A 21,748-nucleotide genomic window follows, 5' to 3' on the forward strand; every position below is an offset into this window, starting at 1 on the left:
GAATTTATAATTGGAATAAATGTGATAAACAAATGTTTTTATTTCCTTTTATGATGTTGTGGTAAGTGCTGGTGAAATTTGTAGTAGAATATCTAAATCTTATCTATAATACTTATAAATTATTAGAAATCTTTTTATATATATATATATATTTTTTTTTTGTGTACATTTAAATGTAAGTTATCTCTTTATAAACGGCCAGACCGATTTTTATGAAGATTTTTGTGCATAGGTTGGGTTTGACCATGGATGAATTAAACTGAGACCCGGCAATACCACCGCAACTCGTAAAAAACGAGCGAAGGGCGAGTTAGTATAAGATACTATTATATAATATAGATTACTTCGATGTATACCAGAAATATATTTATAATTTTTCACAGATAATATATACAATGAAAATTTTAAATATACAATTCTCTTAATAACTAATTGATTACATTCAGTTCTTATCATATCATTTGTAAAATAATTCTGTCTTATGAACCATTTGCAGTTGTAGGAGGTAAGTGATTTATTAAGTCACTAAAAACTTTGCTTGTAGTACAATCTGGTAACTCCGTCACAGCGGCAACACCTTTACCAGCCAATGCCCCAATTCTTGGGTCTATGGGTATACTTCCCAGGAATTTAATCTTTGATATCTCGGCTAGGGATTTCCCTCCACCCGTTGAAAATATATTTGTACAATGACTGCATGTTGGACATTCATATCTGTAATATTTAAATATAAATGTGTTATATGTAACTGAAATGTAAACATATTAAGTGACAATTGAAATATATTTCAGGGTGCACGGGAAAACTTATCGAGTTTATGTTTGCACCCTTTAAACGAAAATATTATTGTATATATGTTAACAAATAAATAAATAAAAAAAAAAAGTGTCTTCAAATAAAGGAGGTTATCAAATCGCCATGTCTATATGTAACATTATTAGAATTGAATATTTGGTTTAATAATGATTATAAGCAAATTTATCTCAATACTAAGGCTTTCTAAAAGTTGATGAGGATTTGTGCTAGTGCTTTATCATTTATTCTAAAGTTACATAGCTGATGTGCAGTTTAAAGGGAAAATGGAACAATAAGATGATGTATTTACGACTAATGACTAGTTGACATTACTATTGCTATGTCTAATATCCATTTAGGTATCCAATTTGCCTGACTTAGGAGACAAGAAAGCCAGTTTGTTATTCTAATGATTAAAAAAGGACATTTTAGTTATATTTATTAACTGGAAACATTCCTTACCCACTCATATTTTCAATCAGGCCCATGATTGGTATACCAGTTTTCCGACAGAATGTTATTTCTTTTCGAACATCCTCTATAGCAACTTGTTGCGGTGTCGTCACTATTATTGCTGAGCAATGAGGCACTTTACGAAGATTTTCCATCACTGTGATGTGTTCATCAGATGTTCCTTTAAATTAAAATAATGAGAGTTACATTTTCACTTTTAATTAGTTATAATTTTTATAATAACATAAACACTATGCACTTATTGTTACTATTAATTTTTTTTTTGTACAATTGATAAAAAGATTTATAATTAACTTTTCATTTATATATGGTACAATATAAAGTGTTTTTTTATTGTTTACATATATTGTATTAAAAGGAAAAAGGTATGGTTTTTCCATTGTATTTCACAATAGAAAAACAGGCTAGTTTATTTGGATTAAGGCAATATCAAATTTTATCAAGCATTATTGTGGTATGGTATAGATTTATAGAAATTTATGATTATCAAGTGAGACCACATTCAAGATAAAGCTGACTTATGTAAGGCTTATGACTTGCAGTTTTTAAATTGGTTAAATCTTTTAAATATTATTTTTGTTGTTTGACACAAATATAAATAGCAAAAGTAACTTTTTTAGTTTTATATGGTTTAAGCAAGATTGTGCAATCTTCTCTGAGTGTACAAGTGCATTTTATATATAATCGGAATTTGTTTTGAAATAATATTTATTGAATTGTTACTTATAAATTCAAATTTTAATAATATTGCAATCAGTATACCTGGAGGAGTATCGATTATGAGATAATCCAAATCCTCCCAATAAACATCTTCCAAAAACTGTTTAATCATAGACGTTTTCTTAGGGCCTCTCCACACAACTGCATCATTACGCGATTTTAGGAGGAAACCAATAGACATAACACCTAATTTTTTCTCCTTGTCTAAATACACCGGAATCCAATGCCCTGCACCTTGATGAATGTTTTGATCTTCTAAATTCAACAGGTATGGAACACTCGGCCCACATAAGTCAATATCAAGGAGCCCAACCTGCAAATAATTAATATGATGTAATATACTGCTATGGGTGTGAAATCTAAGATGACTCTCATAATATGATTAATTATAATCAAACTTTTCTAACCTTAAACCCTTTTTCTTTAAGAGTTAAAGCTAACTGTGTGCTCACTGTTGACTTTCCTACTCCACCTTTTCCAGACAGGACTAATATAACTTGTTTAACTTCGTCCAACATTTTATTGATAATAATAAACTCGTATTTACAATAGAAGAAAAATAAACACTACAATAAGTTCTGGCAACTACTGTCAATTGTCATTGATCTGTTATCAGTGTTATCACGTATCGCCATGTTTATTAACATTTAACACAGAATAAAAAAATTATAAATGCTATAATATAGTTAACGCATAATCATAAAAAAGTTTCGTAGAAATTAAAATGATTACCACTTTATTTTGGAGGAATTTTAAAATAATAATTTTCGCTACTCTTTAACATTATGAACGTAAGATATTTTATAGTAACATTGCATTTATCATTTTTTTAAGGAAAATGTTATTAAAAGTTTTATGGACCTTTTTTGTGTTTAAATAATCAATAAATCATGAAAATAGCAAGATGGTCAGTGAATTTTTCATACATAACTTTAATAATGGCAACACATTTGAAATAGAAAAATAGACGTTCAATAAGTATATTTATTGTTGAAAATGAATATATTGAGTGTATATAATTATATGGGAAATAAAAAAAGTCACCCCGCCCCTTATTTATTTCATAATTATATTTATATGAAAAAGGGCTAATAGATTAGAATCGAAATCATTAAAAAAAAAACCTTTCATTAGCGCTTGCGCCAAAAAGCGACAGTAGCGCCGCGTTGAATGTTTTTTTGTCAGTTTTAAATAGGTTTTCTGGGTTGAGGTAGTGTTCATCGTGTGCCGGTACTTACATAGGGAGATGCTACAATTTTTCCATTTTGTAACAGATTATTGGACGTTTTATAACATAATTAGATTGTGATACATGTTGAATTTTTAATTTCACATGAGTTTCAAGTGAACATCAGTGTCGGGTGTGTTTTATTTTAGTAAAATTTGAGTTTAGTGCTTGTGCAAGGTTTTATGAGACAAGGTACGAGAACCGGAGACTAATCTTCATTCTAAGTAATTTACAGGTATTTTTCTTTAAATATTTCACGTTATTTGTAGATTTTTATAGAGATTATCGATATATGTTGCAATCCATCATTGTTTCATTAAATATCCGAACAAGCTGCGATGAGCTTTCTGTAGTGGGCTTGGATTACCCTTCTCCCTTAGCCGATATTCCACGAAATAGTTCAAAAATCCATTTATATTTCCATTTTATCAAACAATATTTATATGATATACAAAATTTATCACAAAATTTTAATATGAGACAGTTATTTTAAACTCAGCAATTGCAAAATATGTTACGATATATTTATGAATTAAAATAGTTTAATATCTTTAAATTTATGTTATTGTACAAAATTGTTGTCTTTACACCTTAAAATTAGTGTGTAAATTTAGCCATTTATATATAATAAATGGCTGAATTTACACACTGAATTTTCAAAAGACAAAATTAGAAAAATAAAAAATATAACAGCCAGCTAAAGTCCTGACACTCTCCTTCCTATTGAGGAGTTTGGAGTATATTATACAATTCTATTTAATTTTTTTCATTGATCAATTTTAATTATTTATTTAAGATTGAATTACAACACAAACAACTCACCTGCATGCTGGTATTATATCTAGTTGTGTCATTGATCTACATTTATATCAATTTATATGAATCAGATACAATTAAATTCATTCCAATAGCGCACACATTATTAGGACAATACACAGAAAAGGAGAATATAAGAAGTTTGATTGGTATCCAATATTCCAAATTAATTAGAATTTAGAATGTTTTTTTTTTTTAATTTGTAACTTTAATTAACACAGATATTAAAATTTAAAGGGTCATTTGTTAGCCGCTGGACTATATCCAATTACTCTAATATAAATATTTAATTAAAATTACACTATGTATATTTTTTTAGTGTAAATAACCCTCTCCTACCAAAAAAAAGGAAAATTACTTGTTAGTCTACTATGAATAAATGATGTTTTGATTTTATTGATGTCATAAAATGCTCTAAATAACTAAACAAATATTTATTTATTCAAATAGAAGTACTGTGTTGAATACCTATGTGTAATTTATACACAAAATCGTAATTATCTTAAAATAAAATTAAATATACTTGTATATTTTTAATTTACTATGTGTAAAAAAAAGTATATAGGTATTACTGGTTTTAAAACTTGCGTGATTTATTCGTCAATTGGATGAGAATAGTAATAAAAATAATTAAGTTAGTATTCTCAATACCACTTTCAGCCCCATGACCTTGGAGATAACATCAATAAATAAGGGTGAAGTCAATGTTCATTCTCACCCCTCATGAGTCACATTCAGTCAATTGGGGTTTACTTTTGCACTGTCTTAATTGTTGATTACACAATATTTTAAGGAAAAGGTTTTATTTAAAAAAAAAAGTTAACATAAATCAAATTTCCTATTCATCTGTTCATGAAATGCTTAAGGTTTACCTGTGCTTTCTGCAGCCTTTAAATTACACAATACATCTTGAACTTCTTCCAATACATACATAGCACAAGAAAACAAGGTCAAAGACCCCATAGGTCGCGGGTTCATCCAGATTCAGATCGACGTTTTTATCAATGAAGTCATCTCTGCTCAAATATTATTACAAATAGTTGATTGGTGCTTTAATTAAATAAACATAACAAGCATAATATTTTTTGCATTTTTTTGCTGACTGTACTCCTAGTTGTCACACTCACACTTAGACATCTTGTAAGTACGATCGTCACTCACTCATGCATGTGCGCCGATAGTAATAATTAAACGTGGAAGGGCGCGCCTTCGCGTAAACATTATACAGTATATAAATAAATTGTTGAATTAAAATTGTTAACGGTTAGTTAGTAATCAATTTTCATTAATTCTCACCGGCTAGCTACTGTTTGCTAGATTGTTCACAGGAAGCAACGTGCCTCTCGTATAAGTTCATGACTCCATATTTCTCTCTTGCGACTTTTACGACGTGCGGTGAGTGGTAAGAAGTATGTTAACCCTTTGTTCGTTTTAGATCAGGACACTTTAACGTGAATTGAATGAAATTTGTATATATCTTGACTCTCTCTCTTAGTGTGAAAGTAAAAAAGAGGGCGACTGCCTCCATAACTAATAATTACAATAACAATATTTTGAACTTGAAACTATCATCATATAACAGTTCACATATGTTTGATATCAAGAGCTGTGCGTGGTAGAGATGATCGCGCTGAAAGCTCTGCCTAGAGCCGGGAGGAGTGAATTTGAATTAAACTACTGAGTACTAGTACTTCATCAACGCATTATTACTAGCCGTGCCTGCGACTCTGGGTGCGTTTCAATTTATCAAATTAAATGTTTTTGTAGCCTAAGTTACTCCTTATTTTATCAGCTAACTCCCAGAGATAGCCCTGACAAAATCGGTCCAACCGTTTCAGATATTAGCCGGAACAAACAGATAGACAGACAAAAATTGTAAAAATGTTAAGTCGGGGTATGTACCAAGTATACATAGACATGCAATTAGTAAAATGTGATTATTTTTCAATATTTAAACTTTCGAACTATTAAATTACCAAAATATAAGTACTTAAATTAAAATAAACTTAGTGCAGTTTCGGAAATTGAAGCTGGAAAGACCGTAATGCGATCGTTCTTACTGAAGCACTGTTTCCGAGAGTTTATACAAAAGTAATAAAGTATATTAATTACCTTAATTAAAATATTAAGCATTTCCATTTCAAAAAATAAATAGAGTCGGGCTGAAATAACAACGAGAGTTATAACGAAACAGCGGAGGCATTCGAGTCCTCTGAAACGCGCCTGCGTATACCGAAAAGTAGCCGTCAGTTGTACATTAAATGTTTTAAAGCCTGCCATTGTATATCGTACTATAAAAATAAGCACGCACACTAACATAGATACAAATTACAGATAAGACCACACGCACGGACTTCATGTCTATGTAAATACAAATATAACAAAAAATATGAAATACTAGTTGTCGACCGCGGCATCGGTCAGTATTTATGAGTTGATTATCAAGTGTTGTTGAGAGTCGAGATGGCCCAGTGATTAGAACGCGTGTATCTTAACCGATGATTGCGGGTTCAAACCCCGGCAAGCACCGCTGATTCATGTGCTTAATTTGTCTTTATAATTCATCTCGTGCTCAGCGGTGAAGGAAAACATCGTGAGGAAACCTGCATGTGACAAAATTCATAGAAATTCTGCCACGTGTGTATTCCACCAACCCGCATTGGAACAACGTGGTGGAATATGTTCCAAATACCTTCTCCTCAAAGGGAGAGGAGGCCTTTAGCCCATCAGTGGGAATTTACAGCCTGTTGTTGTATCATGTGTTAGGCAAGGTAGTCTTATGCTTGCTTCATAGTAAATTTCGTCAAATTCGGTTCATTGGTTTGACAGTAAAAGAGAGATGGACAGACAGACAGATTAACATTTATAATATTAGTATTGGTTTCGTCGATATTTATTTTCGATACATTTGTATATAGTTTTTAAATTGCTCAAAGAAGTATCAAGTTGTACAGTTTGAAAGTTCCTCCGTCGTCCGTAATAAAATTTTCTCTCACAAGATAGCTTTCTTATCGTTGAGCCTTTTTTTTATACATCCCATTAATTTTGTCTGATTAATAACTGTATGTTACTTTTACTATTTTGGTTTACATTAAAGTATATTCAATTATATTATACTAAAGCTGTTATGGTTGTTTAAATGCATTTCTCCTATGATCTTTAATCCAATTTGATAAAATATTTTTCCATTAAAAATTGGTAATATTTTACAATGTTTACTAATAAATACATATATAATACATAACAAGACATGTAAATTCCGTAATTATAGTATTTCCAAAATTAATCCAGTGCCATCAATAGACAAGATAAGATAGTCGAATACAGTCATATTTCTGTATATATACGAATGTATCTATAGTATATATTAATTAAGAATATGATATTTCTTTTAAATTCCCTTGGTACGTATAACGACGGATCGGTAAGCCCTCCGTTTGGCAATGCGTTCACGAATATCTAGGTCATAAATCACCAACATGGGGGATCGCCTATTATTGGCTACATCCAGCTGTGAATTGTTTATTTTATTCGACTTATTCCCCGGCGGTAATGTCCTTTCATTTATATGTTAATTATTTTACTTTTAATTCCCTGTTACAATGAATCATGCTTTTAATGGAATTACTAAACGTAATAAAGTTATTGTAGCTAATTAATAATATGACATGTTAGAACTTGTGTGAAACCGGGTGGGTGTTTTAACGAAAAAGTATATTTGTTTTGTAAATATGAATAGAATTATTGATTTTTATCGACACAAGTACAAAAAACGAAAAAGATATTGTGTAGTAACCAAAAAGTTTGTCTGAATTAGAAGTTATTTTAAGCCCCTTATTTTTCTCCTGTCCATTGAGACACGTGTCGCGCTTTACAAAACGTAATTAAAATGTTTAATAATAACATTACACAATTATTATTAAAAGACTGTTCTTGTTCTAAATATGGGTACCATCGAAACTGTTTCTTCGGGTACTCATTTTGTTTCGTAAGTATTTCAGTTTGTTTGGAAATGTTGAGTCTGTTCCGTCACATCAGCACGGCGGGCGGCCGACTCAAAGCTTACATTATAACAGGCGTTTATTGCGATCAAATAATTCAAACGAGCTCGTTACCATCACAGTAATGCGGGCGTAGCGGTTCGTTTGTGCTTCCATAATTCGGTGACACGAAAAAATTACGTCGGGACCATTCGAAATATAAATGTAAGGGAACGTTCTAGAAGTATGAAAATGAAGCGATAAAAAGTGTTATTCGGAAAAATGGGCCGCAGTGTTGCACGTTGAATTGTAAAAGGCTGCGAGTTAAAATTATTGTTTGTTCAAGCATTCGACCACTGCAGCTCTCGAGCGCGTTCGCCTCGGGGCTGGGACGCTTTGAATTGGTTTAATGTTTCTTTTTTCAGTATTGTATTATGTGCTAATGGCCCAGCTGTGGGAATGTTGGTATTGTCACGTTTTCACTAGGTCTGTTCACGAAGCTCCGACTTGTCGCTTACATAGCATAAGTTTGCATTTGCTAGCTTATCTATTATACAGTGCTGAAAGTATGAATACTATGTGAATTGGTCATCTTTAAGAACCTAATTAAAATTTATAGATATTCAAATTCTCTTTCAAATTCATTATTTTTCAGGGCACGCATGTGCTATGTATGCGTTTACATAATAATTTCAAATGGCTACTTTCGTCGTGACGACTACTCTGTTTAAAAATAATTTTAAATTGATGTTATATTGCGATGACTAAATATTTAATTTCTTAGTAGTTCGAAGAACGAAATTAAAAATTATTGCGATAATTATCACAGACTGCATATTATGTCAGCTGTATCTTAATCCTTGTGTCGTTTTAACACCACGCTCGTTTCATAGTTTAACATAAATATAGATAGAAAAAAAACCTAAACAAATTCTTGTGCTCTAGGATGTATCTATTGTAATTTAAGTTATGTTACATTATTGAAATATTTTTTAATTAAGTGTAAATGTGTGTGGGGTGTGGTTCTTAGTAATATTCTTTATATATATTTCGTTTCAATCTACAAGCGATACTCGTTCGTGTTGACGTCGGGGTGGAAATCCAATCAACTCCCCCACAACGAGTGAGCTCTCAATTCGTTCGACGACTTGCTTGACGCGCTCACGGCTGTACCGAATGACCGTACAAATACTGTGGGTAATGTAATTCACATCTTGACATCATTCTTGTGTTACTAAAATTTAAAAATAGTAATTGTATATTTCGCTATTTCAATTAATGAAATATATGGTTATCGATAATGTAATAACATTGCGATTTTGCGTTTCTTTTGACTAAATGAAACAGTGTTTTGCATATTTTTGTTAAATTATTTTAATAGGTACTTTGCGGTTACTTAAAAAAGCTTTTGTAACCGTTTTTTTATGGCTGTTTCGAATATTCGATGAAAATCTAAGCCTGTAACATGAGAATTGTAAAGTGTAGTACTCCTAGTAAACGTACTTGAATAAAGATTTTTATTTTATTGTAATAAGTGCTACACGATAATTTGTATTACATATAGATAAAGATTTCGGAATAACCGCTATTAATAATATTATGTTACTAACACATAAGTAACAAAACAATTACTTATTATGACCTTAAGCGAACAGTTAAGATACCTTGACATATAAGTGTGACTTCGACAGACGTCTCCCGGCCAAGTTAGAAAGACACCTTGCAACATACAATTATGAACGATCATGAGTTTCGGGGTCAAAGACTTGATAATAGAAGTCGTTTCGAACTCTTGCTATTAATATGCTATTTTGTCATACAACGTATATCAACATGATATTAAATCGATAATCCGACTAAATCTAGATGTCCGATTTGGTGGTTAATTAAGATTGGTGCACTGGTGTCATGTAAGGTGGTGTAGTGACCACTTTTCATCAGTCGCCTATTCCCGTCTGTCTACCAAATTCATAAAAATAAATAACCAAAGCTTCGCGTATTATTAATATTACGTCCATTCTAAATTAGTCAACCTATTATGCAAAATAAAATTAGTGAGCATGTAACATTACGTATGTAATGACGTAAATCCAGAACCAAACCACAGTTTTCATTTGTTTGTTAATGATTAATCCCATGTTCGATAAATAAAAATTTTAACAAAAAGAAAAACCGACTTCAAACAAAACACTATTTTAAAACAAATGAATATGCACGAAAAAGTAATAAAAATAATTGCGTATTCAACATATTTTTTAGAGTCTTGCCCCAACAATCAAACGAAAGAAGCGATACGAGCCCCTTGATTGATCCAGTATATTATTGTGTAAAAGGTAAGTTGTAAAAAACATATTTGTTAAAGTATTCTCGTATTGTTTTTTGATAGATATACGTAGGGTTATGTAGGGTTTTATTGGCTGACACCGACTCCAAATATAACAATAATTATAACTACATGATATAATCGTTAATCGACTTTTAATTAGTCTAATATTTTTCATGTCATTTAACTTAGGAAGACTCTAAAAAATATGTTGAATACGCAATTATTTTTATTACTTTTTCGTGCATATTCATTTGTTTTAAAATAGTGTTTTGTTTGAAGTCGGTTTTTCTTTTTGTTAAAATTTTTATTTATTTTTTGATTTTAAGTGAAGCTGATGTTGACTATTTTTTTTTAATATGGATAGATTAAGCGTTCCGTTTATATGAGTCAGAAACTACTTCGAGGACAATTTCAAAGGAAACTTGCGAATACAGCAAAAATAGACTTTCGAAAATGCGGATTTAATACGTCACGCGGCGTAAACTACAAGGATCCCTCGAAAGAGCTGTAATCGAACTCAGCAAAAAAACTTTGAAAAAGACCAACTATATTTCGTACATCATATGACATCACATCACATACACAAAATTTGATTAAAGATAGTAAGAAATTCTGCCCCATATCGCACCCTAACTGCGAGCCGTATAGGAGTTCCATCACTACATAGTATAAAACAAAGTCGCTTTCTCTGTCCCTATATCTTTAAATCTACGCAACGGATTTTGATGTGGTTTTTTTTAAAAGATAGTGTGATTCAAGGGGAAGGTTTGTGTATATAATACATGAACAATATAGAAAAGAAACACTGATAATTTTAGAAGTTTGCGATGTGATGTCGTACATAAACAAATTCTGTAGTATATTTAGTATCAGTATTGCATCCGTGCGAAGCCGGGGTAGTAGCTAGTTGATTATAATATTCGACTATGATAATTACATTAACATAACCACATTACGGAAGGTGATTCAAATATCCAAATAACCTATAAATAAAAGATTCTACTGAGTATCGCTAACGTGCTCCTCAGAATTGTTCCGTTCCATTCCGTTCCGTTACTTTGTCATGTATCCTGTGCTCAGAACCGTACCAAATTTTCACCAAATTACCCTTGAAGTATATTATTTATAATAAAAAAAGAATTATCAAAATTGGTTAACGTGATTTTCAGTTATTCACTTTTTTGTCACGCATATACATAATGCAAATTTAAGACTTATGTCGTTTTCATATGGATACCATCATCGGAAAAAAATTAAAAAAAAATGGGACCCCACGGGAAGCACTACCTTTCAAACAAAAAAAAAAATATATCAAAATCGGTCCACCCAGTGAAAAGTTATGAGGTAACAAAAATAAAAAAAAAAAAAAAAAAAATACAGACGAATTGATAACCTCCTCCTTTTGGAAGTCGGTTGAAAATGAAGGAAAACATCACTACTTAATTTAATGTACATATTCCACCAACTCAGGTCTGGGTATTTTCTTTCCGAACTGATGGTAGTCTCTAATTTGACAATCAATAAGAAAGTGTAATTCTCGATTGAAATAAAGGGATTTGAATTCGTGTATGAGAGAAGCCGGGTGGTGGTAAAGATTAATCAATTACTTACGATACGCCTTTGCAAGTGACTGTTTAATGTTTAACTTTTAACTTAAAATCAGACTTGAAACTGTGTAAATACGCTGACTGCACGACTAACTACCGAGTTTCTTACCGGTTCTTCTTCGTAGAATCAAACAACCCGACACGGAGATGGCTTTAATTTTAATTAAATTTGTAAATTAATTCGAAATGTAATAAGAGCCTTGTAAATAAAGTGAATTTGTTTTGTTATTGACCATCTTATACAACGTTGCGTTTTCTGTTTTGTAACTTTCGGAATATTTGCGATTAAAAAAATAAAACTTTTCAGTCATTAATAATTATTATTCACAATACTATCACGTATCACCGGTTTCTTTTATTTGTACAGTCGGGGTAAGAAAAGGTTCATCACCTTAAGATCTATTTTCGTGTGCTCAGTATGAGCGAAAATCTGCTTTACCGATCGAGAATGACATATTGCGTCGCAATGATTTGATGTTTAGATTCGAAAGGTACTGAAAGAGTTAAAGAGTTTAAGACTTGATAAAGGAATGAGTTTTAAAACTAACGAAGGCTTTTTTACTCTGATTGTACATACTAAATTATAGTCTTCATTTTTATTATGAATTTTCAATTATAAAAAAGGTCTATGTTTTAGAATGTTATTTCATTTTTATTTGAAATTTCTCGTCCATTCACCGTTTAACGTTCTATAATACGCAGAATATTTTAACTGCATCTCAATATTTCATCTCGCAGGTGCAAATAGGTCATGAACCCCGGTATGCAGCATATTCAGCCGTATCGGAAACCACGTATGAAATTATGAAAAATAATATTGCTGTTATTAATAATAATTTATTCAGAAGTAATATTTCACATTTAAAGATTTATTTTAAAATATAATTTTAATTATACTTCATACGTAAATTATTAAAGATCAAAAGACGAACGTATTTTAAAAAAAATCAGTTTAAAATTCACTAAAAATGTAAAACAAAATTTCTACGAAAAACTAATTAAATTGTGAATTTTCCGAATGACGAATTTTGTTTGCTGTGCTTTTCTAGACGAGCCACATCGGGGCCACTGAAAATTTATCGACACTAAAACCAAATGAGATTATTGATACGATCCGGGATTTGAACGCTGGTTCACGACTTCTGCAGGCTTGTAGGTTAGCTAAACCAAATACTCGTGTAGGTGCATACATAGAAATCTATTCTGCTCCAAAAGCTGTTTAGTCCTCGCATCCATTTCGTTACGGCATTGTAACTTTTTCGGAGATCGCTTTTGAAGTGCTAAAAGCGCTTTTTGCATAGTGAACCTATTTATGTAATGTATGTTATTTAATTCTTTGTTGCACAATGGGTTATATTATTACTTTATTTTTGAAATGAAACGAAATTAATCACTAGTATTTTAGTATTATAATTTTTTTAAGTAATAAAATTTACCTACTAATGCATGTTGTGGCCGTATTTAAGAGATGCACACTTTATATTAAGTATAAATGTGTTTTTATGTGTAAGTGTAGTGATTGCTGTTGGTCCTTAATAATAAATAAATTAATGTCTATTTTATTATTTATCGATGTTCTACATTATGTCTACTATTAAACAATGACATCAGTGCTGTAATCACAATTCAAAGTTCCCGTGAATGCATCTATGCAAGAGGCAAACGTTCACACACGCTTATCAGCGGGTGGGCGGTGTCCGGACTGATATCGGTGGATCGGCTCCTATGTAGCTTGCTGTGTCGCGAATAAAGATAACGACGACATATATTTTGCAAGCCTTAATCGCGAAAGCGTTCAATTCGCTTTATGTGTACTTAGATACATATGTCTCGCTTATTTCATTAATTTCTTACTCTTATCACAGCTGTTTTGTCTTGTATAGTTATTAGAAGTGCATATCGGTTAGAATGTTTATAGAATACAATAAAATAAAAAAATAAATAAAAATATACTGTATTAGTGATCATTATTGGTTTAACAATAATTTACGTGGTAATTTTAAGTGCTACATATTATATGACGATTATGTTACCCTCGTTTATCATATTTCATAAAAAAACTTTACCAAAATCGAAGAAGACCGAACGCACTTAAAAAAAATCGTCTTTATTTTTTAAAGACGGCTAATAATACGATCCATTGTTACGATAGTATATTTGATAAGTGGGCGTCATTGTCATCACGGACCACCTCGGTCCTGTCATTAGTAAATTGTAACGTAATTACAACTTTATATAAAAAAACATCATTAAAATCATTCGTTTGAGAGTTACGACGCCACAGATACAGAGACAGTATAATCCTCCAATTTATAGCATCGCTGTTTAAGAAGGTTTCGAATTATCTTAAGAACTCACGGAGTCAGATTTATTGTCTCGGATTAAGTAAACGTATAAAATATATGTAATTTTTTTTAAGTGGTTTTTATCGGTGTAAACGAATTCCTTGACGTGGAACTTCATGTAGCTCAAGTTTTTACAACGAAACTGGCTCGTTGGTTTAGTAGCGAGCATATAAAAGTACAGATCACTTTGAACCCTGTCAGTTCAAAGCTTGGTCAGCCTAAAAAACCCCATTTTAAGAAATTTATCTCCATGTAAGCTTAATTTTTGTATAAGACTTTGACCGCAAAAGCCTAATGGTTCAGGATCAATCCTTCAAAATTTTTCATCACTAGGCATCGTCAACGATTGCGTTACGGACGCTAAACCTCACCTTTTAAGTTTATTATTTAAATAAAAATAATACACTAATGGCTAGATGATAATCATAAGCTCTTTTAGAGTAAAATAATACAAAAAAATTGCAATTTTAAGTAATTTTTATGTACGTATTTGCAAGATGCATTTGTTATAATATCGAAAGTTTTTAACTAAAATAGCGATAATGTGTAGCTGTAGTTGCCTAGCTGTAAACGATTGCGCTAACCCAATTTCAATTGGCACTAACAAACTTATCTGTTTGGAGAACCAAGATAGCCACTGCTCGCTACTGCACCTAATTGCAATCGATTTAATATTAACTTCGAAGAAATTAAAACGATCGCTGTTATAATTACAATAATAATTATAAATAATTCAACATATTTTTACTATTGTGGACACTTTAATATGATTTTTTTTTGTCTAAATGTAAATATTATGTAAGTATGTCATTGTGTTCTAGATATATTTTTTGGTGCTACGACTACTATTGCTTTAGGAATTAAAGGATAAGTATAGGTATTCCATATTCGTTGTCGACGGCTTAATTATTACTTTCCATAGTAACTATATTGTATATATATATATATATATATATATAAAAATGAAGTATTATTCATTCGAAGGATCAAGTGTCGGTACTGGTGACTGGTGCAGAGGGAAAAAAGTACAACTTTAGTTAGTTATTCTGGCTTGACTATTAAGCTATGAATATATGTAGGCTATAGGCCTTTTCCGCGGCTTACTCGACTTCAAAACCAGATTTTATTGCATATTTGAGACCTAGTGCAACTGATAAAAATAAACAAACAACACACCAACGGTCGCTGAATATGGATGAATAGAAAACGTGTCGTTAGTATTTATTTATTTTATTGAAGGACGTATTATTGTACATTTAAAAAAAATGCTTATTTACTTTGTGAAAGAGTAATAGCGGCTATTTTTAGCTTAATGTATTAATAAATTATCTAGTAGATATCGCACATTGATTCAGTCGCCTTTTAGGGGTGAATCGTCAGGCGATATGTAAAAAAAAGTAGTGTCCTTTCTTCGGGTTCAAACTTGCGTTATACCAATGTCCATTATATTCGGTTCATTGGTTTGACCGTGAAAGCGTAACAGACAGAGTAACTTTCGCATTTATAATATTTGTATAGACTCAAAGGAGCCTATTTTTATCTCAACGTTAAAAATAAAAGAATATTCCGCCTTCGGGGCTTTGTTTCATGTTGTGATTACTTATCAATTTTACAATGAAACCTTTTTTCTAGCAACCTCTATCTTAAATACGATAAGTGGACACAGTAAATAAATTGTTTTGCGTGAATAATGTTATTGTTTTGTGATTGTATAATTGTCATACTACTATACATGTATTGTTTACATACAATGGACTATAGTTTATTAATATGATAATAAATGAATTTGTAGGAAATACAGAACAAAGGCCAGTTATCTCTTACAGTGTAAAGAATATATTACATTTGTCAACGATATTTATAGAAAATTAAAAATCGAATGTTATCTGCAGTTCAACTCTGATCTTTGAGTGTTCAGTGATTCAACTACAACATAAATGAATCGTATATATAAGTCTGTCGATCTTGATCCTTTGAAACAAGTTCTACGGTTATTCAGTCAAAATATTCTCATTGACGATCCGAAGATACTAAGTATTGTTTTGGATAAGTCTCAACTGACTGTAAGTTTATCTCAGTCTCCGCACTCACTTGCGAGCTTTTTGAGCTATAATATATTTGCGCAAATAACTGACTATTTTAGGTTTTAATCAAGTCCTTTGTCAATGAAAATGTTATTCCATTCTCATTCTTTTTTTCACTAATGACTGATTAAAGACTGATAAATTCTGGCCAGAGAATCGGAAGAACGATTAAATGGGGAAACGTCAGCGCTTTCTAGGTCTGCTAGGTAATAGGTTAATCTGAATAGCCATTGGCTGGTGGCAACCGATGTCGTAATAGGCGACCAATGAGCGCTTAGATAAAAGCTAAATTAGTTAACCTGACTTTGATCACTGATCAGAACTGGATATTAAATTCCGTCATTGTACAATTTCAAAAAATAAATATATATATTTATGTAATTGTAGATAGGTAAATTTGGCTCTTAACAACAAAGGTTACAGTTACAGATAAAAAAATGGCGTGTAATTAGACAAATCATAATGGACCTGGGTAAGTTTCCTCAATTATTTCAATAATTTATTGATATAAAAAATCAATACGCAATTTGTCGGAGTTAATTTTCTGCTGCGATTGTGGATTGCGATTCGCGATGTCGTTATATCTGCGAAGCCCGTTTGGGTGACAAGTCGTATTAAATGATATGACACTAAGATATGCGGAACTGTGCTTTATTTTATACGAATTTATGTAGTGGTTTTTATGTTCATAACAGGAAATTTTTAGCTATAGTTAGTTAGTCGTAGGTCTTTGACCAAACCTTTTGGTTGAATCTGATTTTGTTTGGTTTCTGAGTTTGGGTGTCCAATATTGTTCTCGTATTAGCGACATAAAGTATCTTTATTTACAGTCTTGGTGGTAATAGTTAGTGGTGGTCACCACTACTTAACATCAGGTGATCTATTTGCAATTCTCACTACCTAATAATAGTAAAATAGAACGCATTATAAATAAAAGTACATTCCTGGTGATGTCATAGATATTTACATGATGTTTGAAACTTTTTTTTGTCAATATTTTTACAAGAGGCACTTAAGAACCAGTGGTAGAGTTAGTACGCCAAATACGCTTCAAAATATTAATAGTATCGTGACATACAACAACAACAACATACATAATTATAAAGAATTAATATGAAAATGAAATTATTGTAAAAATGTCTTTTTTATTTTTTTTCTATTTAATACGATCAATATAAATGTTGATCTTATCTTGAAAACGTTTTCTAATTAAAAAAGAAATCAATTAACACATTACGGTATTATATTTCAATGCTATTAATAAACCCGCCATTATATCTGTCAGTTTACGCGCCATAAAAGCGTACAGGATGCATAGACAAGAGAATCATAGACAATACTTGGGCCTAAATTATCCCGACCGGACGCAGAGTGCATTGAATCGCGGCATTTCCTTATTCGTTGCTGCCCAAATATGTATACACGTGTGGATCAAGCAACTCGAGGAAGTTTTGGTCAACGTTTGTAACGCGTAGGTATTGTAAATATTTTTCTTTAATTTGTATTAAGTTTTTCGGAAGTACACATAACTGATTTAGTTTAATATAAGAATTTCAATTAAGAGTGTTAATTAAAATAAATAACTTCATTGAAACTTAATTTTAATTGACAAGCACTTCGGTTTCAATTTGCATGATTAAATTAAATGCAAACTTACCGGTTAATAACGGTTCGGAATGTAGATTCTGATGAGAAGAACTGACAAGAAACCTCGGTACAGTTATTACTTTAACTTATCCATTGTATAAGTATTTTTAATCAATGAATACGGATTATTGATGCGGATCTATGAAGCCAGTAAGAATTTGGTGGTGGTGGATCTTTGTTCAAGATTTTTTGGGCAGATATCCACTTATCATCAAAATTTACTTGCAGACAATAATGCCATTATTGTTATGTTTTGGTTTAAAGATGAGTGGGTCAGTTTTCTATGGGCACAAGTAACATGAATTAGTTCCCAAGGTTGGTGGCGTATTGGTTATCCAAGGAATGGTTTATATATCTGACGGCCAATGTCCATAGGTGACCATTATTTTGTTTGTAGCTTATTGTATAGTAAAAACGTAACTGTTTTATGGTCGTAGTAGTTATAATTAGTTTTTAAGGATATTGTATTCTGGTATGGTATTTATAATCCTATTGACTTCCACGGATACGTTACGTTGAAAGACTAATGGGATGTGAGCTAAATTACAGTAAGGATTTTGTAAGTGAATGTTTAAACATTACATATGTGTTACTGATTATTGCCCGTGGCTTTGATCGTTTTTCATTGATTCGTCGTTGGGCATTAGGCATAAAAAACCTATTCTTTGGAACTTAAGCTTTCTTCAAACTAAATTTCATCAAACTCGGTTTAGCGGTTTAGAAGAGAAATAGACAGATAAAATTACTTTCACATTTATAATATTAGTATTCGTTTTTGGAAATCCAAAGACAAGTAAAGTAAAGTTCTTTTTTCGACCGACTGTTTGTCAACCGATTATATTTTTCAATTATTTAGTACTGACGAACTGAAATGTTGCCAATTAAAAAACATTCCAAATATGCAAAGTCACATGTTTTCCTCAATTATTAAACAATGATTTATGGTCGAGCTTCGAACACTGGGCAAAAACTCTAGTATACAATATCAATTGTTCACAAGTATTATTCCAATATCCCATAACATGAATAATGTATTCGTCATTGGTCATCCGACCTTCATATATCAATCAATGAACCACGTCAGAAGGTACTTTATTATGTCATCGTTTTGAGACAATTAATTAAACGTAACGGTACTGATTTAAAAACTATTGCATTAATAATAGACAATAATTTTCCGGGTCATTTTGATTCATCGAATTTGACGTCAGTTATAAATCATTGAAGCTTCTGCAATAAATGGAGGCTTAGGTATCGATGGAAGATAAAATGCTCCATTATTTATCCATTTAGTGTCTATGACGTCACTGTTGTATATTTTGCTATGTTTAGGCTAAGGCCTCACTGGAGATACACACGATTTTTTTATTTTGGTACGCAAAAACAACACGCAATGTAAGTAAAGTTATGTATTTGCAGCTCTGAATTAACTAATGATAAATTTCATACATTGCTTTTAAAGTTGTATATTAGTATCGTGTTAAACAAGTGTCATAAATATCATTTCGTGACAGAGCTTTGAGCAAAGACACTAATAATCACCGTGTAACTATATTGAATATTGTAGTGTTTCGGTTTGAAGGGTGAGTGAATCAATATAACTACGGGACAAGGGACAATCTTGAACTAAGAGGTGGGTAGCGCATTGAGAATGTACGATATGATTAATATTTCTTCCTACCCGGCGGCCAATTTGCAAGTCGGCCATCGTATTAAATAAAATACATTAAGACAACCTTTAATGCATTGATTATCTTCTTTAACAAACAGCTTGGGTTACAGCCATAGCACATTTAAATAAATTTTAACCTTTATTGAACTTTACTTTTAAACATCTCGACTGTTCACGAATATCGTGATCGTTGCGGCCGTAATTGCCGAAATTTCGACATTAAAAACATGTTCACGATAAATTCACACAGGTATATCTTGTGTGAATAAAAAAACATTTATTCCTCAGCAATAAATTGTCAAAAAACTGTTGTGTTTCTGATACAATAAATATATTTTTTATTATAAAATACTGTACTTGTATTGGAAGCGCCAAAATTGTTTCGCTGAATCGCGTAGTGTCAGTAAAATTTTGATTTTTAAAATTGGTGCATTTAAAGACTCTTTATTTTTTTTTCTTCTCTTTTCCATGTTGGTGATAACTGATAAGTTTTGACACCTGTGTACGTGTATGTGATGTAAATGTCGTACTTAAAGAGGTGATTAAGGTTCTGAACTCTATTAAAGGTACGGCCTTTCTGCGGTCTTTTGGATTATTACTGAATACGGAGCCGTGACCCACAGGTTGAAAAGCACTGCTCTAAATATCTTCCTCGTTCATTTAGAGATTATGAGTACATTAAACACAAGTTAGTATATATATATGTATATATATATCACACTAGATCATCTAAGTATTCGTCTCAAGTCGCAGTCATTCGTCTCTTTAATATTGTTTGTAAACCTTTATCCGACACGATTCGGTCTAAAATAATTATAAATAGCAATTAAAAAAAATAAACTGCACCAACCTCCATGGTGCTCGGTTAAACCGTGTCGAACTCCATTAATATCTCCATAGATAAACTATTTTATTATCTGTTTTAGTTGCTTGTTCTATATTTAAATTAGTCCAAAAAATCGGCCATATTATAGTATCTTTGCCGGTTTATATTGGATAAAACACTTTTATACTCTGTAGGCAGAATCAATTTTAAAATTGGAATGCATATTGTTTAATTGTTGTAAAAATAAATTAATATCGACCCTGTTGCAATTATTTGAAATCGTTTTATACGAAGCTATTTAAAACGCAGTTTTTATTAAGTCGGTACAGAATGATTGAGTAATTTTTTGCGTTTTTATTATTGGGTTGCGACCGACAATGGCCGCCCCGTTCAGAACGGATTTGCTTCATCGAATGAATTGAATTAATTGACTCGTGTCTTTGTTGCTCCGGACTAGTGATTCATTCGTTCCGGTTTTATCTTCTACTTTCTAGATTTAAGCGTTAAGCTCAAGATTAAAAAGCGTTCTTCTTGTAGACGGTATTCGGAATTTATTTTTGTTTTTAATGAACGAGAAAGAAGCGGAGATTACAAGTGATGGATGTTGCAACTTGCCTGATAGATTATATGATCAAATTTAAATTTTGAAAATAGAATCTCTAAAATCTTTTGTAACTAATGAACTTATACTTGCCTATGTTGGGATACATTAATAATGATTTGTGGTTTTCGATCTGGGACAGGTTAAGCCTCTATAGAGATTCTAGATTGCATGCATATAGCTTATTCAAACCACAAGACGACAAATGGCAAATAAAAAACATTTGACGTCGATTTGACTCGATATTGTTTTTCAGAATAATCTATGATATCCAAAAAATGTCGTTTTGAACATAGAACAAGCTGTTATCTGAACTTCTTTACATAGTATAAAACAAAGTCGTTTACTGCTGTCTGTCTCTACGTATGCTTAGATCTTTAAAATTACGCAACGGATTTTGATGCGGTTTTTGTAATAGACAGAGTGATTCGAGAGGAAGGTTTTTGTATATAATTTATGGACAATATAGTAAAGAGACGCTGATAATCTTAAAAGTTTCTAATGTGATGTCGTAAATAAATAAATTCTACAGTATATTTAGTAGCAGCATTGCAACGAAGCGGGTTTATATAATATAGAAAAAATTAAGTTATCATAAGGTATCTTGGTGGTAGGGCTTTGTGCAAG

The 21,748-nt window shown here is 31.5% G+C and overlaps 2 protein-coding genes across 3 annotated transcripts in view; one reads left to right on the plus strand and one right to left on the minus strand.

The window, feature by feature from the left end:
* Nucleotides 1-474: 474 nt before the first annotated feature.
* LOC124529580 (cytosolic Fe-S cluster assembly factor NUBP2 homolog) lies at nt 475-2,614 on the minus strand. The gene is made up of 4 exons (XM_047103355.1): nt 2,397-2,614; nt 2,032-2,302; nt 1,258-1,429; nt 475-714 (listed from the first exon to the last, which is right to left on the minus strand). Exons 1-4 carry the CDS (start codon nt 2,505-2,507, stop codon nt 480-482), a joined length of 789 nt encoding a protein of 262 aa, XP_046959311.1. The 5' UTR covers nt 2,508-2,614; the 3' UTR covers nt 475-479.
* Nucleotides 2,615-3,130: 516 nt separating this feature from the next.
* The window catches only part of LOC124529696 (protein tweety-like), an 83,266-nt gene continuing 64,648 nt past the window's right edge, over nt 3,131-21,748 (plus strand). Inside the window, exon 1 of one of the 2 annotated variants that reach the window (XM_047103566.1) lies at nt 3,131-3,452. The gene's annotated coding sequence lies outside the window, so the exon portion shown is untranslated. The remainder of the gene's footprint in view (nt 3,453-21,748) is intronic. The other variant, XM_047103567.1, reaches the window with a different exon arrangement.

The sequence above is a fragment of the Vanessa cardui genome, chromosome 5 (assembly GCF_905220365.1).
Source record: "Vanessa cardui chromosome 5, ilVanCard2.1, whole genome shotgun sequence".
Lineage (NCBI taxonomy): Eukaryota > Metazoa > Arthropoda > Insecta > Lepidoptera > Nymphalidae > Vanessa > Vanessa cardui.